The sequence below is a fragment of the Perognathus longimembris genome, chromosome 1 (assembly GCF_023159225.1).
Source record: "Perognathus longimembris pacificus isolate PPM17 chromosome 1, ASM2315922v1, whole genome shotgun sequence".
Classification (NCBI taxonomy): Eukaryota; Metazoa; Chordata; class Mammalia; order Rodentia; family Heteromyidae; genus Perognathus; species Perognathus longimembris.
In genome coordinates this window covers 75,868,711-75,887,610 of record NC_063161.1, presented here as the reverse complement: position 1 = coordinate 75,887,610, position 18,900 = coordinate 75,868,711, and the positions used below count along the sequence as shown (strand labels likewise).

General features: G+C 46.6%; 1 protein-coding gene across 1 annotated transcript in view; it reads right to left on the bottom strand.

Moving 5' to 3' along the window:
- The window catches only part of LOC125351164 (olfactory receptor 10AC1-like), a 103,658-nt gene extending 85,091 nt beyond the window's left edge, over positions 1-18,567 (bottom strand). The window contains exons 1-2 of the mRNA XM_048345878.1: positions 18,477-18,567; positions 18,115-18,233 (exon numbers count right to left, since the gene is read on the bottom strand). Coding sequence (XP_048201835.1) covers positions 18,115-18,233; positions 18,477-18,567 — 210 coding nt within the window. The remainder of the gene's footprint in view (positions 1-18,114; positions 18,234-18,476) is intronic.
- Positions 18,568-18,900: the final 333 nt, after the last annotated feature.

Here is an 18,900-nt window from a genome sequence, read left to right as displayed (position 1 = left end):
GACATGAGCTAACTTGGCTAGAAGAGAAGGGTTCCAAGTGAATTGTCCTGGAGGAGAGCAGTTCCAGTGGAGGTATCCCTGGGAGAGAAAAGGGCTTGAGATGACTTGGCTGGAGGAAGAGTGGCTCAAGCTGTTGTAGGCCAGGAAGACATAGGTTTGATCTGACTTGGCCCAGGGGAGTTGGGCTGGAGCCAAGTTGGCTCATTAGGGAAGGGTGAGAGAAGGGTGCTAGCTGATTGGTCCAGAAGACAGCAGTTCCAGCTGACTTGGCCCACCGGAGAGGGTTTTCAGTTGAGCTGGCCTAGAGACGACCAGTTTGAGCTGTGCCAGACAGAAAGAAAGAGGTTTGAGCTGGCATGGCCCAAGGGCATTCTGTTTAGCTGACTTGGCCCACAGGAGAGCAGTTGGAGTTGGCTTGGCCCAGAGAAGAGGAGTTTCAGCTGTGTTGGCCTGAGGGAAAGAAGGATTCGTGCTGAGCTGGTCCAGTGGACAGAAATTCCTACTGACTGGGCCCCGAAATGAAGCATTCGAGCTGAGTTGATCTAGAAGAGTGGTTTCAGCTGAGTTGACCCAGAGGCAAGCAGCTGGAGCTGAGTCTACTCGCAGGAGCGTGATTCCGGCTAGCTTGGCCCGGTTGAGAGTGGCTTGAGCTGAGCTGGCTCACAGGAGAGCAGTTCCAGAGGACTTGGCCTAAAGGAAAGAGGTTTTGAGCTAAGAGGTCACAAGGCAACAGTTGGAGCTAAGGGGGTGGGGGGGAGCAGAGGAGGGGACTCATGCTGAGATACGCTGAAGATGGATTCAGTTGAGCTGACCCAGAAGAGAGTACCTCAAGCTGGGATGACAGAGTGAGGGTTTTCTTGGGGTACTTGGCTACAATTGAGATGACTATGTCCATAGAAGCTGAAACAAATTGGCTGTAGGTGAAGTGTGCTGGATATAAACCACCAAAAGGGAGGCTGTATACAATGTTTTATTGTTTTGCCATATTCAGAGACTCAACATGAAAGAGCTGATTGACACCTACTGAGGGGCATTCAGAGAAGCCGCTGCATCTTGGGGACTTGAAGGAAACAAATGTACTGCCAGTCACATGCTGGCCAACATCTCTCCACTTGGTCACTGGCCTTTTCCCTCAGGGAACTGCTAGTTCAGGTGGGAGAGGCAGCGACTCCTGGGGGACACAAGTGCCCTGTTCCACCAAAAGGCTTGTTGGTGGAAAGACATCAGGAGACAGCCTGCATAATGGCTGTTGGCCAAGGCATCCCTGCTGACTGATCACTTTCCACTTATCTATTGACAGAGTCTGCCCGAGGGAGCTGGTTCACTCTTATAATCTGAGCTACTTGGGGAGGTGGATGGAGGTAGAGCTTAGGGGAATCATTGTTTGTGACTATCCAGGGTGAAAAAAATGTGAGTCATCCCATCCCAACCACCAAAAACCGGACATGGTAAAACATGCCTTCAGTCCCAAGTTACCTGCACATCCCAGGCAAGAAAATCTTGGTAAGGTTGTTGCCCTATGACCCTCTCAGCTCAAAACAGGAGAGGTCCTATCTGAAAATTGATTATTGATTATTGATTAAAGCAAAAATAGCCTGGAGGTGTGGGCTGATGGTAGAGTTGCCTGCCTAGCAAGCATGAGGCCTTCAGTTCAAACCCCAGTGATTACAACAAAATAAGTGTCTAGGGGAAAGGCTGACATCTAATTGAGTAAAGCTGTTCAGGTATGCTCATTGCTGATGGCTTTGTGCTAGTTTCTAGCTGTAGTGAGTATGACAATGAGCCAGTGAGCTTTCTTTGGTCAGCTGACCAAGAATCCCCTCTTGTTCTAGAAGACTGTATATGGTAGATATACTGCCATGCTTGTGTCTGAACATATGCCCACCACCTTGCCCAACCAAACTGCCGACTCTTCCTCTGAGCATCCTTCCTCAGAGCCTCAGAGGACCTTCTCTGAGTGTCTGGAGGCTGGAAATGTCAACTTGCAGAGAGTGACATGTGGCTCGTATGAGTGGGCCCAACCCTTTGCTGCCCCTGGCCTGGCCCTGTGAGCTGTGTCTCCCGGCTGGCAGTGGAGCTGAGTTCCTTCCTATAGAGAGCCCGGCATGGGTCCTGATTTCTCACTCCCACAATACAAAATGCTGAGGGGGTGGCTCCCATGGTATAGCACCTGTCTAGAAATGGAGTGTAAACCCTAGTACATAAAAGAGAACATAAAAGATGATTTTGCATGGGATAGTGGTTACATGGATGAACATTCTCAGGAAGACAGGAAGCATGGATGACAGGCACTGGGTTAGGCCATTGTGATAGTGACCAATCCAGAGACAGAACAAAGGTCCCAGGACAAGTCCACGGGCTCCTAGACTGTCCTAACTACAGGCACTTCCAAAGGTCTTGTGGAATGAATGCATAAGTAAATGAGTGAATATGTGAATCAATGAATGAATGCACTGTTACAAACTATTCTTCATACAAACTGGAAATACCATTCTTTATACAAACTGAGCCTCCACCAGGAACAGCCTGCTGCCCATGTCCATCAGTCTTTCAAGACTCTGCTCTTCTGGGGAAGTTTCTCCTGTTCCTGCTGGCCCACTGACCCCACCTCACCACAACATCTCTCTCTCTCTCTCTCTCTCTCTCTCTCTCTCTCTCTCTCTCTCTCTCTCTCTCTCTCTCTCATCTCCTCAGTGTGAAGCAATTTCCTCACTCAGCCTATCTCCCTAGAAGATGCTCTGGTTCTGGAGGACAGCATCATGGGTGGGATGACCTAGATTGGAAGTCCTCTTTATAGCTTGGGTCAAAGCCCTTGTCTCTTAGAGCCTCAGTTTCTCCCAGCAGTTAGGTCTGACAAGGACAACCTCACAGCCATGCTTAACTTAAAAGAGCAACCTTTAACTGAGCCTTGGCCTCAGCATGTAGCCCTCAGTCACCATGAGATGCTGAGGCTGTTGGCAGTGACCCCGTAGGACCCAATCTATCTGGGAGTGATACTTCCACAGGGAGGAAGGCAAGCAGGCAGTGAGGGGATGGCAGGGAAGCAAACATAAAACAGGACTCTTCTCGAGGACAGCATTGCATCCCAGTTCCCACTGACCCACTGCCTTCTCTGCTGCCTATCAGGCCTTTGGATAGAAAGGGGGCAGAGATTGGCCTCACTGGGGACACTGGTGGTTCACCTGGACTACCTGCCTGGGACAGGTGTGCTGGTCTGAGTAATTCTCATCTCCATGGTGATAGGCAGATAAGGAGTCAGGGGGGAAGTTTCCCAAGAAACAGAAGCCTCTCACTTTTCCCCCAGGGAGGGCAGAAGGGCATCCCAGCTCACCTGGCTTCACCTCTGTACTGGATGCCTTGGGAGGCTGGCAGGTTTCCCAAAGCACTAAAAACAAAAAAAAGATTATCTAAGTAGTTGTACAAAAGAGTTTCCATTTAGCAGTTTATGAATACAATGCATCTTGATCAGGGTCACCCATTTCAACTCTCACCTACCCCTCTCCACCCACCTCTTCCCTTTTCTTGATTTCTAGCATATAGATGGAATTTTTTTTTATGGTTTCACATGGCATGTTGAAAGTAATTACAACAGTGATATATCACTCGTTTCCATAACATGGAGCTCATTTCACTTAGCATTATCTTATGCATTCATAAGGGCATAGCTATTAGGCTCTTGTGATCCTCTGCTGTGACTAGCCTAAACCTGTGCTAATTATTCCCTATGAGGGAAACCATAGAGTCCATGTTTCTTTGGATCTGGCTCACTTCACTTAATATAATTTTTTCCAAGTCCTTCCATTTCCTTACGAATGGGGCAATGTCATTCTTTCTGATAGAGGCATAAAATTCCATTGTGTATATGTACCACATTTTCCTGATTCATTCATCTACTGAGGGGCATCTGGGTTGGTTCCATATTTTAGCTATGACAAATTGTGCTGCGATGAACATTGTTGTGCTGGTGGCTTTAATATGTTCTTGTTTGTGGTCTTTTGGGTAGATGCCCAAAAGTGGGGCTGCTGTGTCAGTGGGGAGCTCTATGTTTAGCCTTCTGAGGAATTATAGATGGAATTCTTGACTGCATTCTCCACCACTTCTCTTCATTCATTTGCCCCTCTTCCTCCTGGCCCCACACTAAGAACCTGTTTCCCGGGGCTTATTTTGCCAGTGCACTCTTGACAAGAACTCTACATGGAGCATCTGGAAGTAGTCTACTTTTACCTCATCTGCAAGGAGGCCTCCAACGCACTGGGCACACAGCAGTGTAAACTTCATGCTTGCCTTCCTCCTTCAGGTGTTCGAATACACACCTGACCAAACCCACACATCCTGGAGTCAGGATCCCCAGAGCACAGGCTTCTTTCATTCATCACTAAAATGCAGAGAGGCACATAACATCAACCATTTCAGCGACTTCAAAATAAATGTAAGGGACATTATTCTTGACTGTGTTTACTTTGTTGGGTGATTCTTCCTGTCTGAAACTCTTATTTCCTTTGACAGACAACTTATCCCTTCCAATCACTCTCTTCCTCCTCCCAGCCTCTGGAAAGCATTATTCCACCATTTACTTCTAATTCCAAACTTGTACAAGTTGGATGTGGCAGAATCTGGCTTTCTGAGGTGACAGATGCATAGAAAGATTTAATCATCTCACAACATATAACTAGATCTACATTTTGTAAAGCAGAGCTGCTACCATACCTACCTGCTCTTGTTATTCTTCTTGTTAACTGCCTCTCTCAGAGGAGACACTTGCATTTATACCTTTGGGGTATTTCTTTTCAGCCATTGGACAAGAGCACAGTTTTTGAAAGCAAGATGAAACCCTCCTTGGGACACTATTCCAGGTGTGTTTTTTTAATAGCTCAAGGTACAGTATGTAGTCTGTACACCAATGAGTTGCCCCTTAGAGGAGGAGGAAATTTTTTTCCATTGACAAACCCTGAATGGGCTTGATGCCTGCTACATCTTGAGTGACAGCTGTGGTAATTCAGAGGCATAACCACTGAGGTAGTCTTTCAAGCATATTCTGTGATTGCCAGTATGGTTGATATCTAAACCATGTAAGAGCATGACCCCAAAATACTACAGGATAATTTCTTTTTGTTGAATAGAAATGGAAAACCTCTCAAAACTATACAAAAATTAAGTAAATAAAAGGATTCCAAATAGAGGTCAAATTGTCTCTTTGCAAATGATATGATTTGACATTTGAAAGGTATAGAAGACACCAGAATACTCTGAAATCTGATAAACATATCCAGCAAAGAAGGAAGACACAAAATCCACAACTAACCTCATCTCCTCACTGCACACTAACAGCAAACTCACTGACAAGTACGTCAGACAACAGTCTCATCCCCCAAAATGTGAAAAATGTCTAATAAGGAAGAAAAAGGCCTCTGTAATGAAGATCATAAAGCAGGGAAGAAATTGTAAAAAGACAAAAGAAGATGGAAAGATTTATATTCAGGATTGACAGAACTAATGGTATCAAAATGGCTACATTACTAATAGTGACATAAAGATGCAATACAATCTCCATCAAAGCACTAATGTCAGTCTTCAAAGAAAATCCAAACAGCAATCCTAAGGCTGGAAGTATAAAAATATTCGGAGTAGCCAATGCAATCCTGAGCAAAAAAGAGCAATGCTGGCAGGGCTTGGGCAGCTCCTACAGTCCTAGCCACTCAGGAGGCTGAGGTCTGAGGATTGTAATCCAAAGCCAGCCCAGTCAGAAAATTCTATGAGACCCTTATCTTTAATTAACCCCCAGAAAGCCAGAAGTGGAGCTGTGGCTCACAGTAGTAGAGCACTAGCTAGCCTTGAGCAGAAAAGCGCAGGAATAGCACCCAGGCCCTGAGTTCAAGCCCCATGACAGACAATAAATAAATAAGAGCAATGCTGGAGGTATCACAATATCTGACTTTAGATTATACCACAGAGCCACTGTAACAAGAGCAGCATGGTACTGGCACACACACACACACACACACACACACACACACACACACACACACACACACACACACACATGTGTGGAATAAAAATGGAAGACTGAGAAATAAGCCTCCCACAGGCACAGCCACATGACTCTTGACAAAGAAGCCAAACAACATACATTGGGAAAAGGTATCTCATTTAGCAAATTGTGCTGAACTAGGATATCTACTCGCAGAAGACTAAAACTAGACACCTATCTTTCACCCTGTGCTCAAAAGAAAATTACGCTAATGTCTTTAAAATCATACATTATAGAAGTCTTATATATCATAAAAGATATCAATTATTAATATCTCATTGTTATACATAAACATATATGCCATGGAAAATCCCTCAGCCTTAAAAGAATGAAATTATGTCATTTGCCAAAAAAAAAAAATGGATGGGACCAGAGATCATCATGTCGAGTGAGATGAGTCAGGCTCAAAATGCCAGGTGAGCTTTTATAATTCCTGAGAAAAATAACATGATAGGAAGTGGTGATCGTGCTTCATAGCTGAGTGGGTACAGGAAAGAGCTGCCAATGTGGAGACTGGGAGCCCAGAAAAGCATCCTGGGAAATGGGACTCTTTTCTACACTTGTATAACCTAAAACTGAAGTGGCAGTGACAGTGGTAGTGGTGGTGAAGGTGGTGGTGGTGCTGCTGCTGCTGAAGACACATTAATGTAGAAGAAGGCTTAGGGTGAGAGGGTCAGCAAGAGGAAGAAGTAGTAAGAAAGGAATCTGAAGGGTGAGGAGGAATGATGTAAGTTATGTATATGTTATAAAAACACATATGTACATATCTGTGCACATGAAGATGAGGTGAGATGGTGAAACTAGCCAAATACTGGCAGGGGATAGCAGCAGAGTGTGGGAATTGAATGGAGGGGTGAACTTGCTCAAAGTACACTGTGTACATCTTTGGAATGACCAAAATGAGACTCCCTCTTACTGTTGATATATACTAATTCAAAAACAGAATAAAAGTAAAATAACAAACTCTGGTTTTAAAAAGATACTATTTTTGCATTATACTTATATATCTATTATAGCAAGAGGTAATACCTCCAAATTCTTGCAGATACACACACACACACACACACACACACACTTATATTTGATGTTAGCCTTCATCATTGAATAGTGAACCTCGAACTACATTTCTTTAACTTACCTTGACAAATATGTATGGCATTTAAAGGACATTTCTTTTGAAAGGGCAAGCAGGTCTCAGATTACTAAAAAGGACAAGGTCACGCTTCCCTTGGGGGAGTACAATAAAAATGGAATGTCCAGGCTGGGAATGTGGCTTACTGGTAGAGTGTTTGCCTGGCATGCATGAAGCCCTGCGTTCAATTTCTCAGTACCACATACACAGAAAAAGCCGGAAGTATCGCTGTGGCTCATGTGGTTGAGTGCTAGCCTTGAGTAAAAGAAGCTCAGGGACAGTGCCCAGGCTCTGAGTTCAAGCACCAGGACTGGCAAAATAAAGAAAGAAAGAGAGAGAGACAGAGAGAGAGAGAGAAAGAGAGAGAGAAAGAGAGAAAGAAAGAAAGAAAGAAAGAAAGAAGAGAAAGGAAGAAAGAAAGAAAGAAAGAAAGAAAGAAAGAAAGAAAGAAAGAAAGGAAGGAAGGAAGGAAGGAAGGAAGGAAGGAAGGAAGGAAGGAAGGAAGGAAGGAAGGAAGGAAGGAAGGAAGGGAGAAAAATGGAATGGAATGTCCACTCACCTCCTAACACGGGATGACCATTGCCTCCTTGCTGTCAAATGTTACTGTTGTATAACACGGTTGTGTATGTTTGACCAAATTCCCAGCTCTGAAAAAGGACCATAGATTATTTCTTTACATAGAAAAATGAGAGGTAGCAGATCCTAAGGGAGAATTTGAAGTCAGCAGCAAGTGGAAGATATGGAAGGGGAAAACATCAGGAAGACTAGAAGGAAGAAAATTCCACGGCTAGCAAATACTCCCTATTCCTAAAATAAGGGTGGATCCACAGAGATACCTACCAAGAAAGGGCCCAGGAGAGGACAAAAATGGGGACAGACACATTTGCTGTTTCAGTCAGCCTGGGAGTCTTTTTAATAAACTCTCATCCAGTCTTACCTAACACAAGGAAAAACTAGACGTTGTGATGAAATTGAAAACAGTAGTGTGTACTGGTATAATTCCCGAGAAAAATAAGATGATAGGAAGAAGTGATGGTGCTACGTCAATGGGTCTGCACAGCAAAGAGCTACCTGTGTGGAGGCTGATTGCAGAAAAGCATCCTGGGAAATGGGAGCACCAGAAGACATGGGAGCAGCTGGGAAAAGCAGCAGGCAGAAGCCAAGTGTGAGCTGGAAGCAAAGAAATGTAAAGAGGCAGACAACAGGGAAACCAGCTTCTGAGGGGAAAGGGGATAAAAGGAGATAAAAGAGGGAGCAATTCTCAGGGACAGGTCTGAAGGAGAGCATGGGTTTGAGGAGTGATGATTAGTCAGGTGGATTCATTACAGGAGCACCTGGAATTTCAGCTATACCAGAGACATAGGTAGGAAGTTCACAGTTCAAGGCTAGCCTCAGACAACAAATGAGAGACCCCACCAGAAAAACAATTTGAGCAAAAAAAAAAAAAAAAAAAAGAGCTGAGGCACAGCTTCAGGGAAAGATCACCTTCCCAGTAAGAGTGAGGCTCCAAATTCAAACACCAGGCTCATCACCAAATAAAGATCACAAATGATTTAGACAAGGATAATGGTGGGATGAAGTGTTCCTGGGAAATAAGGCCCATTGCAGACAGGCACTGTGCAATGTGATACTAAAAACCCCACTGGCCATCTTGGAAGCTCCCAGTCTGCAGAAGAATGAACAGGAGGAGAATTATGAGAGAATTTACTTACACAATTGGTAGCTGAATAGTCCAACTTGGTTGTCTGCCTGCTAGAGAGAGAACTTGGTGGCTGCTCAGTTTCAGAACCTGGATGCCTCCAACAACCAACCAGTGAGGGCTCACAGGTCCATGGCTGAAGTCTCACGAACTCCTTGGCATGGAGGGTGTTGAGTCCAAGTGGAAAGGCTAAAGAAGCTGAGGTCTCATGTCCACACAGGATAGTGGCAGAACAGATATATCCACTCTGGGAAAGTGTCCTGTTTCTCCACTTTTATCTCATCTGGGTGTCAGGGAGGCAAAGAAGGGACCCAGGGCAAAGGAGCTAGGGAGGGGTCAGGATTTTAGGCAACAGGAAGTGGACAGGGGCCAATGAAAGGGGAAGACATGGGATGAAGGCAGTGATGGAGACTCAGGGAGCTCAGGAGTGGTCAGAGGGGTGGGGAGAGGTCAAGCAGATCGGTGGCGCTGGCTGAGGTGAGAAAGGGAAGACAGAGAGACACAAGCATGTATGTAGGGTTTCAGGAGATGTAAAAACAGGTAAGGCTCCCAGAGATAAATGGAGGGGCATGGAAGTTGGTAGGATGGATAGGATAAGACAGGGGTCGAGGACGGTGAGTCAATAAGGTGGTTGGAAGCAGTCAAGGGATAGAGAAGGGTCAGAATGGTGGGAATCGTCAGGAAGAGGAAAGAAGGAGTCAGGGAGATGAAGAGGGTGCAGAGGTGTATGGAGCAGTCACAAAGATGTGAAAATGTCAAGAGGTAGAAAGGGAGTTCAAGGAAGTTGAGAGGGAATGGGGTATTAGGAGAGGTTGGGAGAGAGGGTAGGGAGGTGAAGGAAGGTCAGGCAGGTGAGAATATGTTTGTGGGGGAGTAGAGAGGAGGAAGAATGTAGGGGGTTCAAGGAGATGTGAATAAGGTGGTAGGGAGATGGGGAGGGGAGTGGAGCCTGTGAGTTGGGAATGGAGTGGTAGGGACCTCAGGCATAGGAGGGTGGGTGGAGTGGGGGGTCAGGGTAATTGGGGCAGGCCAGGAGGTGTGGAGATAAGGTTAAGGGAAGGGGAATGGGAGTTCAGGGACCTGGGTCGGGGTTCTGGAGATGGAAAGGAGCTTGAGAAGTTGGGCAGGGTTGGAGCAGTGAGCATAGTGTGGCAAGGGAGGTGGGTGGTGTAGTAGAAAGAGCGCTGGAGGTCGGAAAGGAAAATGTTCAGCTGGTGGCTCGTGCCTGTCATTCTAGCTTCTCAGGAGGCTGAGATCTGAGGGTTGCCATGCAAAACCAGCCCAGGCAGCAAAGTCCCTGAGACTCTTAACCACCAGAAAACTGGAAGTGGTGCTGTAGCTTGAGGTGGTAGGGTGCTAGCCTTGAGGGAAAAAGCTAAGGGACCGTGCCCAGGCCCTGAGTTCAAGACCAACAACTGACCCAAAAAGAATTTTTTTTTTAAGGAAAAGAAATGTTCCAGAAGCAGATAGGAGTCAAGACAAATGGTGATAAGGAGGCATGAGGAGGAGAAATCATGGAAGAGGAGAAGATTCAGAGAAGTTGGGGGAGCTCAGGTGGGTACCCCAGAATGAAGTAAGTGGCTGTGGCTCAGGAGTTGCAGAGAACTCTGGGAAGAATACAGGAGGCAAGAAGGGGAGGTTAGAAAAGTGGGTAGGGGAACATAATGTGGTGTGGGGAGTGGAGGGCGTCTGGGAGACAGGAAGCACAGAGTAGGGGAGGGAGGAAGAAGGTGGGAAATTGTCAAGAAGGCAGGGAGGGGTGAGGAAGATGTGGAGAACACAAAGAAGTTGGGAGTGTTGTGAATACTGGAGCCCACAGGAAGTAAAAAATAGTCACCAAGACAAAGTACTAGGAAAGCAAAGGTTTATTATGCAAAGGGAAACTGCCAGCAGCCTAGCAACAAGAGAAACCCTCCTGAGTTGACAATAGGGGCCGGGAACAGGCTTGAAGGGGCGGCTGGGCATTCTCTTGATGGCTGTTTCCTTTCCCATGGGTTTTGTGGGGGGCTTCTTTCTTCCTTGGACCATGGTTTCTTCCTTAGACTGGCTCCGCCCTTACTTTCTTACTCCACCTGGCCCTTGGCATTTTACGTCTGCCATAGCCCCTGAAGAGGGACTTTCCTCCACATCTCCCCCTGACAGAACAACAAAACTAGCCCTGGTACAAGTGGGGTGGAGGTCTCATCTTCTTGGAACTGCTTCAAGCTGGGCAGGGCCGTAGAGATGTCCCTGCCTACTTATTTGTTGTTCTGGCAGAAGGTTCTGGGGTACTCTGAGAGGCTATGGCAGGTCTAATGGAGCTCTGGAATAAGACTGTAAAGAGCCTTCGGTCAGGTGGATGAGGGGCCCTAGGCCAGGTGGCCCTGCCTGGAACCAACGTTGTAAGATCATCTGTAACTGTGTGCCCTGGGAATGAGAGGAAAGACACGGTGAGAAAATGAAGGAGGCACAGTCCAATGAGGAAATGTAAGGAGGAAACAGAAGGTCATGAGGAAGAGAAGACAGGAAAGCCATGGGCAGCAGCTTTTCCATGAGATTCATCCTGGAGAGATGGTTGTTAAAGCTGAGAGGCCTGTTGGGTTGACTGTGTTAGACTGCATCTCCCATAAGCAGCCATTGCCCGCAAGCATTACACAAGCTCCCCTGGATGGAGTGCGCCTAAGAAAAGCCCTCTGTTCTGTAGGATCATGGCTGCTAGGGAGTCCATGTCTGCCTGTACATCGGGGAGGGTTTGGACTAAGGTGTCTAGTATAGACCAAGGAGGAAAACAAAATTATCACACGAGTCCCTGTGCCCAATCTCATTCCAAGGCCTATGAGCAGAGGGACCCACTGGACAGCCCTCCTGTTTCTAGGAGGCTGGCAATGCCCAGACATGGGGAGGAGTGGCTGCGCTTCTTCTCCTGGTGCTACAAGAGCAGCAGGCACTAGAGAGGCAAGGTGGAAGGCCCTTGCCCACTGCAGTGGAAACAACCTAGACAACATGGCCTTTAGCACCAGGCAGCCATACTTGTGAAACAATGTTTGATAACACATCGGCCTCAGTGACTTGTGGACGGGCTGGCACCAGTCACTACCCTAGAAAATCAGACAACTGCCCCTGGTGTATAAGAATTCTTTTGCAATTTGCCTCTAAATGGTGTCCTCTGCAGATATCCAGTGGATAGCCAGCCAGAGGTTGCCTTTTGTGAGCCCCTCATCCTGGGATGAGAGCTGTTCTAGAGAGTCTTTCCTCATTGCCAGGAAAACATATCCTCGCTGGTCTGCTGGGACCCTCTGTCACAGGGAAGGACGCACTGGTCAAGTGAGAAGCTGCCAGGAAGACTCCTTTTGCTTCTGGCCAAATTTCAGCAACAAAGAGGCTTAGAAAAAGAGGCTCTTATCCTGAGCTTACCTGGAGCACAACTTCTCTAATTGTGTCTGCTTTATAGGTGAGGTCTGAGCAGTAAGAACGCGGTGTGGCTGCTGCTGCTAGAAGCTGTCCATTTGCACAATGTCAACAGACAACAAGGACACAGCTCTATTAAGGACACTACAAACAAACCCGACCAAAGGAGATGACTAGAAAGGATAACAGTGTCCCACTGTGTCCACTGTGATTCTGAAAATACACTCCAGAGAAGAATCATAACTGAAGTTGACAAATAGCTTAGAACAGCCATGATCACAATGCTAAGGAAAACAAAACATGTTAGAAACTGGAAAACAGCCAGTTATTTTGCTGCACCCATGCTAAATCCTAATAACTATGATTGGCAGCATTATCTTAGAATCGCCAAGCTATGCTTGTTACAACAGAAGAGCTTCCACTTGCAAAGCCTTTCGTCCCTATTTTAATTGGAATGACTCTGAAGTATAAAACATGTCATTTAAAGGCTGTATGGAATTTTCATTTTCCTGAAATGGTGACATGGTGTTGGTAAGGAGGATTAAAAGCAAAGAAGACAGGAGGGGACAATGGGGCAGGAACCCAAGAACACATCTTCTGACCAGGAGAAGTAACACCTGGTTACAGGATCCTACTGACTAGAGGGAGAAAAAATGTACCACAAAGTCAAAATGGCCCACAACAAAATCATGAAGACCGGGGTGACCCTGAAGAGCTTGACAGAGGTACTGCGGGATCCCTCCACCCACCTCCATCTGAAAGGAACATCAGAAAGTATTTGGAGCACTCAACTGGGACCAAGTTGACCCATAAAATGAATAGATCCATAGAATCCATAGATGGAGACCATCTCCCCATACCCTGGTGGAAGTTTCTGGAACAGTGTTCCTGTAGCTCACAGGTGCCCGGTGGTACTGCCATGAGAAGGGCATAGGAAAATACAATGCTGAAACTAGACAATGTTTTGTTAGACACTGAAGGCAATGCCAAGTTTAGTGACCTTGGCTTCATATTAAGTGTAGAGAAAACCAGAAACTAGACACCCTCTGTGCCAAGAAACCATTGGTTGCCCAAGAAGTATTCCGAGGCCCAGTGCATGATGGGCCTGGGGCTGACATCTGCAGCCTGTGGGTTGTCCGATAGAACATGGGCGCATAGGACCTTCTATTTTCTGCAGGCAGCTTCTGACAGCTGGAACAGTGGTTTCCAACATGGAAACTTTCAGATTCCATACCTGCCAGAGTTCAAACATCATTAATCAATTACTAACCGAAGACACCGGGTAGAAGCCCATGGGGTAGCCCAAGATGGGGCCCCCGTGCACCACACAGGGAGAAATCATCACAGGTGATCATGACACAGGACACACGTCACCCTGCAGAAGAGACACAAATTGTCTGCATAAGGCAAACTTGATTTGGTGATGGCACCTTAGTGCCTGGCTGAAGCCATTCAGCATAGTGACAAGAGACCCTCTCATGTCAAGGGCACGCACCAGCTGGCTGACACCCCACATTTGGCAGCACCTCTTACTTCAGTGAAGGTGATGAAGGCCAATGAGTGTGCCCTTCTCCACTTTGATTTCTCAGACCAGGAGCCACCTGAGAATGAAAAGCAGTCAGGGCAGAAGAGGCGGGAAAGAGCCACCATGAGGGGGATACCTCCATGCAGCCTAAGTCAAGAACAACAGTTTCTAGCATGGTCTTTCTGTGTGGTCATCCACATCCCCACTGGACCACGGAGACATCCCACCCTAGTGCCAGCCAGAACATCCGGGATGTTGTCCCACAGGACCTGCTCAGAAAACTTGGTCTCCACTTGGCCAGCTGATGGTGGGGCCAAACCCAGCCCCTGTGACACAAACCATAGCCTGAAAACTAACAAGATATTCACTCCCACATTCCCTCTGTGTGGGAGCCCCACGCTGGGCACCAGCTCCACACTGGGGTGCTACTGGAGTGGCTGAGTCTCCTAGTCAAGACACAAACAGCAGCAAGTTCTCCGATGCTGTGACATCGTCTGTAGCCATGTGTGTCACGACAAATGCCAGTCCTCAGGGGACAGCCCAATTGTGAGAGCCAAGGTTTTGTCCAGGACATGACTTGAAACCAGAAAACAGTCATCAGGATTATCAGTGTTATCTCTAACAAAAGGTGGGAAAGGAAGCACCACATTTCAGGAATTCACCTATTCCAATGAAAGGAGTAGACAGAGCAAGTAGGACCAAAGAGCAAGTAGCAATGTTGAGCCCTCTATACTTCTGCATTTGGTTTGATCTTCGCCACCACTAACGTCATTCCAAATGGCACCTCATACTTGTATCTATGTAGGTGACAGAGAACAAAGTTGACATATATCTATACATTGTGGGACAATTACATCAATCTCCATAACGCATCCATCACACCAGAAAGTTGCTGATGTGTCATGCCAACTGCTGAAGCTAAAGTGAATGTTAAGAAAACCTCCTCTTTTCCACCAGGAGGAATGTGTCTGTATTCTACTGAAACACGATGCTGATCCAAACAGGAAAGATGCCTATGGCAAAACTGCCCTCCACCATGCCCTTTCTGTGGAGAACATAAGGATAGCTGCTAAACTGGTTGCATTTGGGGTCAACATGGACAACATTAGAAAGGAAATCCTCTTAGAAATTATGGATGCTGTAAAGGTAGACGAACACCAGATGACAGACACGTCATTAAAGAGTGAAGTAAAAGAATGCGAAGTGGATAAGATGGAAAGGATGACCCCTTGGCAATTAGCACTGCTGAAAAGGAATATGAACTCCAAAAGATAGAGACGTCATTAAAGAGTGAAGTAAATGAATGTGAAGTGGATAAGATGGAAAGGAAATACCAAGAACAAGAGGAAAGCAAGAAAGAAGCAGCTAGTCCATCTCATGCAAATGTTCCAGAAGAAGAGCTAAGTAACAACAAACTCAAATTGAAAACAGAACTTGAAGCGGATATTAAGCCACTTGATACGGAATTGAATGTTTCAAAGGATGAAAATCTGCAGCTCAAATCCTCAAAATGTGAACAACTGGAAAAGGAAATACATCTCCTCACAGAGGAGTTACAGCTCATGAAAAGCAAATATGACACAGAGAGAAGAGATTGCAAAGCTGAATCAAAAACTACACAGTGCAAAAATTCAGAACAAGAAATACAAAGATATCTCTAAGGTTTCTGCTGTCTCAGAGAAACTGCAGATTGGCAAATGTCAAGAGCTGGAAGAGGAAAATAAATTTCTCAAAGAGCAGTTACAGTCCCTGCAAAGGAAAAATGATTCACAGGCTCAGGAGAATACAAAGTTGAAGGAAGACCAAAAACGTCTAAATGAGAGTTACAAGTGTACAATATCTATGGTAGAACAGTAAAATATTTCTCAAACAAAAATCTGAAAGAGAAGTAACAGAACAAATAGAAAAAGTGTCCAACTTTTTATAGGAACAAACCAGAGCTCAAGCATATTAAGACTCTGTTTGGACATCGACAGTGCAAGCACAACAATCTAAAATCTCCGAACTGTCAAATAAACTACTGGAGTAAGTTTAGAGACACAGAAAATAAACAAAACTTATTAAGTAGACTGTAAAAAAAAAAGAAAACCTCCTCCTGAGGTTTCCTAATTGAGAGGACATGAGACCAAAACCCGTTCCTCTGGATAGTTACGGAGGGGGGTTGCTGAAGTATGGAGAGGTGAAACTGATCTGCCACTAACTCACAGAGACCCAAGTTGTTGAGAAAATAATGTTCAAGTTAGAGCAGAATCCTTTAAACCAAGTGAAAGAGACACAAGTTGGGATCATTCCACCTTGATGATGCAAAACATGGCCACATCTCATCTAGTGAAAAATGCTATTATGGAGAGTTTATGGACTTTGTCATAGAAAATGGCAGCCTGGGGTTGTTGCAGAATCAGGAGACACAGGAACAGTGGGTCTTTCGTGTTGCCACCTCTGTACCTTCCCTCACTCACACAGTCATGGAACACTACACAAGGAACCTTCTTGTCATCTGAGCTGCTATGAGAAGAGTTCTCTGACACTTCTGGCCAACAGGTTCCTGAGCAATCCAGCCTTTGAGACTTGGTTATAAATTCCCTAGTCTTTGCACTTCCCCAACAGACTTAAGCTCTGCCGGTGATTTTCCCTTTAGCTTAGCCAGGCAGCAGCTCATGGGTGCTAACTTGTGGCTAATGGGGGAGGAGGTAGAGGCCCACCACAGGGCATGCCTCCACCATTGTCCAATAAGGGAGAGGGATGCTGGCCATTGGGAACTGGTGCAGAAAGGACAAAGCAAAGGGAAAGAGTAGGCACCTCTCCCTACCTCCCTTCAGGGTGAGTCTGCTCGCCACCACACTCAGAAACATCAAGCTCAGATACACCCCACCCACCGAGGATGGCACTGAATGCCTGAGCTCCATCATAGAGAGGCAAGACAAGGACCATAACCACCAGACACAAACAGAATGGCCATGGCTTGCTCAGCTAAACACAAGAATTGTCACCAGAGGCAGGCTATTTTCATTGCTGAAGCACTTTAGGTTAACGATTAGAGTGAGCGGCACTGTGTTAGGACCTTCAAGCTCTCCTTGTTAAGGGCAGAAAGTGGAAGGGGGTTGCTAGGACTCATCATTTTAATCGCAAGTATACCAATATCAGAAACCATTCCTTTACCTTTTTTTTCAAGTTTTTTCTTTACCTGGCATTGTTCCTGGTATTTATGCTAAAGGTTTCTAGTGAAAGAAGGGACGAGTTGACCAAAAAACTGGCCACGGAATGAAAAGAGTCCCACCACTAGAGGCTTCTCCACACCACAATACGACAGCTTCAGTATGGACACATGAACTCATACCTACTGATCAAATGCTGAGCCAAATGAGCCACTTTCCTCTCAAGGGGGCATTTGGAAAATCTGGGACCACCCAAATGTGATCAAGTTGTTCCATGTAATTGAAAGCATTGGCAACACATTCCTGGTCCCGGGAATTGAAACCAAGGAGATCTGCCAGACCATAGCTGGTAGGGTGGGTCAGCTCCCAGGGGAGGAGAAACCTGGGCACGCTCCTGCCAAACACACATGCCCGGTCCTGCAGAACACACGTGCCCCGTGCCACTGCCCGGCCACAGGCAGAGTAGCACAGCGATCAGACCCCACGAAGCATTCTGGTGAACCCAAAAGGAGAGATCGGGCTAGACACCTGGGCACTAGGTGCCCAAGATTGGAGCTGAGCGGCATCATGACATCATGTCTGGCACAGCACACCCTGAGCCCCAGAAGTTTTTGAGGGTGAAGCGTGTGATAGACCCTCCCTTGATATCTGGAGCCAAGGGGCAGCTCACAGGCTCTCTCCCCTCTCCTGGAGGCAGCGTTTGCCAGCTGAAACAGCAGTCTCCAGCCAGCATGCAGTGGAGACATTCCCTCTCACCTTTTTGCACAAGTTCAGCCATCATCTGGGAGTTATTCTCTGTTGCTCTCAGGCACAAACCCACATGACAGCTTGGTTGGCTTAGCCCAGGTAAGACATGTGTCCACTGGTCACCCTAGGGAGACTGTGACCATCACCTGCACCATAGGTTCCCATGTCTCACGTTTCACGAGAGGTCGGGATCCTCAGCTACTGAGGCAATCCAGTGCACTGATGATAGTCATGCAGTTTGTGTGCCACACAAGATATCCATGTGGGGGAGAGACATCTGTGGGATACACATTAGGACCCTCCAAAGGATCCTTCCACCTCTGTCTCCCCACTAAGAGGAGAGCCAGTGATCGTGCTGAACACACCTGCACCTCCTCCTCACACCAACATCTGCCTGAAGATGACAAGCAGTCAAGGCAGAAGGGACACGCAAGAGCTCACCTTGCTGGTGATAGGCCGATGCCTCTCCATGATGTGAGTGCCATTTTCCAGCAAAGCCTCTTCATGTGGTCCTAAAGCTGCCCTCTGGGTTCCTGGCCCCCCTGGCTGACATGCCAGGGCTGTGGGACAGAAGTTGGCATGTTTGCCAGTGAAAAAGCTCACACAACAACTCCTACCATACTAATTCCCCATGAAGGGATCCTAGCCTCTCCTACAGGCTGAATGAACACTGGGTGTGGTCAGAGAACTTGCTGGTGACCAGGCCTCCCCACCTCTACCCCCCCTCCCCCAGCCTTCAGGCATGATCAAGTGATCAGCCTGTCCGGTCAATACTCATCCTTGGGAGAACAGTTCCTCCTCACTCCATGACTTCACGGGGTCTTTGCATCCTCCGCGGGGTACCTGCAAGCAGAGACTCGCTGCTATGTCACCAGGAGAAACATCCATATCCATGGCACAACCCCATGGTGTGCTCCGTGTTTCTTCCTGTGACAAGACTCAAGGTTGGCGTCTTGTACTCTAAGACTATACTGCTTCCTGCCTGCCAGAAAGAACAATTCAGGAACAAACTGCTTCCAATGAAAGGGGATGACAGCCAAGACCCACAGAAACCCAAGCCCAGGGGTGCGGGCCTGGTCTGCTTCTGCACATCATTTTATCTCTGCCATAAGTCTCTCGTCACTCAAAAATGACAACTCAAAAGCATGTAGATGTATAAGTGCAATGTAATCTTCAGATATCTCTAGATACTGCAAGACAGCTAAGTAATTCTTATCACCTCAAAAA